The sequence below is a fragment of the Austrofundulus limnaeus genome, unplaced genomic scaffold, assembly GCF_001266775.1.
Source record: "Austrofundulus limnaeus strain Quisiro unplaced genomic scaffold, Austrofundulus_limnaeus-1.0 Scaffold218, whole genome shotgun sequence".
Classification (NCBI taxonomy): Eukaryota; Metazoa; Chordata; class Actinopteri; order Cyprinodontiformes; family Rivulidae; genus Austrofundulus; species Austrofundulus limnaeus.
Window position 1 is genome coordinate 90,781 of NW_013952620.1, and position 4,950 is coordinate 95,730.

Below are 4,950 nucleotides of genomic sequence, written 5' to 3' on the forward strand. Positions count from 1 at the left end.
GAACGCAAAAGAAAAAAAATCTAGTGCGTGGGAACGCAAAAGAAAAAAATCTATTGTGTGGGAACGCAAAAGAAAAAAAATCTAGTGCGTGGGAACGCAAAAGAAAAAAATCTATTGTGTGGGAACGCAAAAGAAAAAAAATCTAGTGCGTGGGAACGCAAAAGAAAAAAATCTATTGGGTGGGAACGCAAAAGAAAAAAATATAGTGTGTGGGAACGCAAAAGAAAAAAAATCTAGTGCGTGGGAACGCAAAAGAAAAAAATCTATTGGGTGGGAACACAAAAGAAAAAAAATCTATTGCGTGGGAACACAAAAGAAAAAAATCTATTGCGTGGGAACACAAAAGAAAAAAATCTATTGCGTGGGAACGCAAAAGAAAAAAATCTATTGGGTGGGAACGCAAAAGAAAAAAAATCTATTGGGTGGGAACGCAAAAGAAAAAAAAATCCCATGTCCCCTCGCAGGCTCCGTAGCATGATGCACCATATTTACAAAAATAAAAAAATAATTAAAAAAAGAACATTTTAGATGTTTTGTAATCTGTCATGTGTGCACAAATAAATTCTTTCCTTTCATCATCTTGCTAAAATGTTAAAAAAAATATTTCGCTGGTGGAATATTGAAGTGGCTAAGAGGCCGAATTTGCAAAAAAAAAAACAAAAAAAACTAGCCTTTCAGTTTGAGGTTCTGAAAATAAATATTTAGCTTTTTTTAAACTGTGGTCTAAAAAAAAGTTTGATAGAAAAAAAAAATCAGTGGAGAAATGAGTAAGAAAAAAAAATTTATTCGTTTTGACGCATGGCATTCATATTTCCCCGGAACAAATTAAATGAAGACTGCTACTGGGTTTAGTTATGACCTGAAACGTTAACGAGCATTTATGAACAGTCAGTGTTTCTGTCATCCATCTAAATTACACTTTGGTTCAAAAGTAAATCTGAAAAAAAAAAAGTGTCTTGAAATAAACATGAAAAGTGCTTTAATAAAGTTAGGGGAGAATTTCCATGTTAAACACTTGGTGAAACAACAGGTGCTGAGCTGAGACACTAATTCACAAACCAGGGCTTTTTATTACAAAATAACAAAAACAAGGAATAAATTAACTGGACATTTGAAATATTTAAATCATATTTTTGAAAGAAGTCAATTTGGTCGAGTGCTTCATCAACATTTGGACACAACTTACTGTAGAAGTTAAATAATCTTTCATAGATTACCAAAAAAAAAAGGCAAAAACAAACTGAAATAAAAATTGTTTAGTTATTTAGTAGTTCAATACTTAGTGTTAAACACAAAAGCCATTGTGACGTTGACTTTAAAGTAGGAATCTCTAAAACTAAAGCTGCATTCAGCGATTAACAGATTTAATAAGTAGTTAAATTAAAGGACTCAGTCTAAATATAACTTTAATGCTCAAAACCCAAGTTCTGGATTAGATCTTTTGAAGAACACGTGACTTCCTCTACAGAGAGAATATCCTGCTCCTCACCCTCCAACACTGTTTGAACGCAGCCGTCAGCTAAACCAGGACCGGGGTGAGCTTCAGAGGTTCGTTTCTTCACCAATTATGAAATAACATCATGGTGATAAATCATAACCTTAAATGAACTAAAAATATATAATAAAATAATGAAATCAGAGACCCAACAGCTGCCAAAAAATTTAACTTATTCAACAAGATTTTCATGTTGTGATTATTAAAAAAAACAATCGAGTCACTTTTGAGGCCGTGTTCTGTTCAATAGTATCAGTTGTCATCAGTCATAGAGAAGGAAGTGATGAAAACGGCAGACTTTTTAAAACAAATCTCCTAAAAATGATGATATATAAAATATTATATATGTCCTAATGTCTGCTTGAAGCTGCTGAACGTACAGGTCAGACTGGAGCAAACTTTAACCTCGTATCAAGATGCATTACAGGAAACCGGCCTTTGATTGGCTAACCATTAGCCTAGCCTGGTGAGAGACTTTTGCACTGTTTTCACTGTACGTGCTCTCCGACTGATATTAGTTAAGAAACTGCTGATAACTATTTGACAGAACACCAACCTCAATACGATCATCCCTTTAGAACAAAATATGTCACAACTCATTAAATAACCTCAAACTTTCACTAGAGGTTAATCATTCTTAAACGAGCTGAAGCAGACCTTTTGTTTTTCCAACTTTAGATGAATAAAATCAAGAAGAAACACTTTACCTTGCTCAACCTTTTTAGGAACATATTTTCATGTTCTGGTTGATAATAATTAGTAAATGGTTGACTCAATCAGCCCCTCCCAGCCTCTTATCAATAAGTCCTGTATCAGTGAGCAACAATCAGACAGTCCTCATCGTGACAACACACTGAACTTTGGAACAGTGATGCTGAAATGGTCTGGAAACCTTTGGGTTTGTTTGACACATTTTACAGATTCTTTAAGTTTAAAGCATCCGAAACAACAAATCTGTGTGAAAATAAAAAAACAGAGCCGAGTTAGAAGAGACCTGCTGCTTCGTGGTGAAAGTCGGTCAGCGAAACTGAAAAGCTTTTAGTGGGAAAAACAACAACAGCACACCTTTCATTAACCGTTTCTGACATGGCTAAGCTACGGGTCACTAAGCTGCAGAGCGATGATGGATACGGAGTTCAATTCATAAAGTCCACGTTTGAGCAGAAGCTCCACTCGGTCCACCGCTCCACGTAGCTCCGTCTGCTTTGAGGCAAAAAAGACCGCAGGAAGGACAGCTAATAATGACCAAAGGAAGGAGACCGGGTTCTTTAAATAAGTGTGTCCATACGTCACTGAAACTAAGGCATCATGAGGGGGAAACATTAATATGCAGTGACACTTATGGACAGAAAGAATAAACCTGCTCAAATTAAATCAGCTGAACAGAAGGCAGATGAAGATTTATAAAAATAAAAAAAGACAAACTGCTTAGAAAGCAGAACAATAACAAAGCCAGAGCATAAAGCAACAGAGAAGGTGGACAGAGCCATCTAAAAGGCATGCAGCAGTTCGGCTCGTCGTCCGTCACTCCACTCGCGGAGCAGCGCTGAGGGTCGGGACTGACTGTGCTCACAGGTCCAGGCGTCAACTAGACAGGAAGAGACCTGTTCCATGTTGCTTCCTGGCCAGGTAACCTGGGAAAAGCAGGGTGGGGGCGGGCGGGTAGTCGTTTCTCAGACGGGGGCAGAAAAAGAGGCTCGACGGCGGCAGACGTTCAGTGCCTTGAGGGCCCGTTGCTCTGGGTGACGGAGTCGGAGATCTCCAGGAAGGCGGAGCGCATCAGGCTGAAGGACTTGTCTGAGAGAGACGACACATCGTCCACCGTCATCCCTTTTGTCTCAATCTTTGGAAGGATCTTTAACTTAATGGTCCCTGCGGAGACAGAAAACTGCAGTGTCAGAAAACTCGCGAGCGTGCACTCGAAAGGTTTGAACTTTCTGACGTACCTGATCTGAACTGCTTTTCTTTCCGAAGGTAGAAGTTGTTGTAGGAGGAGAAAACTACAGGTATGATGGGAACCTGCAAGAGTTGACAAAAAGAAACAAGATTCATCACATCAGTGTGTGATTAGAGTTGGGAGATAGTTTCAAAAAGTAATCCCAATTAATTACGGTGTTTAGCCAATAACTATTAATAGGTTAACGCCCTGGATACGCCATGTCCAAAGTCACATGACTGATTTAAATCACCCCAGCAGGAAAGATACCCCCTCTGTTTCTGTTTCCTCCTCAGTCCCTCTCACATGTGGGGTTCCCCAGGGTTCCATTCTTGGTCCCAGTTTATTTTCCCTATACATGCTACCCTTAGGCTCTATTTTTAGAAAATTTAACAACCTTTTTCATTCCTACGCAGATGACACTCAGATCTATTTTCGATTAAAGCACAATAAGACTTCATTAAAACCACTCTTCGACTGCCTCACTGAGGTCAAAACGTCTAACTTCTTCTAACTTTTTAAATTCTAACGACACTAAAACTGAAGTTATTATTTTTGGACCCAGTGTTAATCACAGTGCTTCTCCTATAGATCTTGGTAGATTAGAGTCATCTGTAAAATCCCATGTCAAAAATTTGGGGGTGCTCTTCGATTCAAATTTTAACTTTGAGAAACAGATTAGTTCTGTAGTAAAGAGATCGTTTTTTAAACTTAGACTTTTGTCTAAAGTTAAATCATTTTTACCCTTCAGAGATTTTGAATGTGCAAATTCTAGTTGTAACATGTGAAGCACTTTGGCCAACGGCAGTTGATTTTACATGTGCTATATAAAGTTGACTTTACTCTAAGAATCTGTTTCAATTTGCATTTAACAGTACACAAGCTACACAAACTATAGCTAGTTCAAGCTATACACCAGTTTTTATATTGTGTTGATAGACCAAGTAAAGCCAGAGTTATGGAAAATAATTCTGAATGACTGTCTTATTTGATGAGCATTGAAGCAGAAGGAGAAAAAAAAAGCTCAATCCAGCGTCAGACTCCCAAAGTTATTTGACAAGTGAAAAACTAATTTACAGGAAGAAAAAAAAGACATGAAAGTTGGAGTTCGGCAGCAATGGAGTCAACAAGAGTGGGAGAAAATAACAACAGGGGACAGACACTCCACCCTCCACACCCTGTTCCTTTCCACCCTGCCCCAGTAATACGGTATACCGCAGTATTATCTAAAGGTATGTCGGTATGAAAAACATTAATACGACCCAACCCTATCCCCAACTAGGCCTGTCACGATAACAAATTTTGCTGGGCGATTAATTGTCTCAAAATTTATTGCGATAAGCGATAATATTGCCTGGTGACCGTTTTACAACTAATAATTATAAAAGCATAATATGTAAGTGTAATAAATCAATAAACTTTCATTTTTAAAAGAATGTTTAACAAAGTGGACTCTCAGTCTCCAAAATGTAAATTAAACACCACACACAACTAAGACAGTAAATAAACAATATTAAAG

General features: G+C 37.7%; 1 protein-coding gene across 1 annotated transcript in view; it reads right to left on the reverse strand.

Annotated features, from left to right (window-relative positions):
* Positions 1–768: 768 nt before the first annotated feature.
* The window catches only part of agpat2 (1-acylglycerol-3-phosphate O-acyltransferase 2 (lysophosphatidic acid acyltransferase, beta)), a 47,363-nt gene continuing 43,181 nt past the window's right edge, over positions 769–4,950 (reverse strand). Inside the window, exons 5-6 of the mRNA XM_014019366.1 lie at positions 3,442–3,514; positions 769–3,367 (exon numbers count right to left, since the gene is read on the reverse strand). Of these exons, the coding sequence (XP_013874820.1) occupies positions 3,210–3,367; positions 3,442–3,514 (231 nt within the window). The 3' untranslated portion in view covers positions 769–3,209. The remainder of the gene's footprint in view (positions 3,368–3,441; positions 3,515–4,950) is intronic.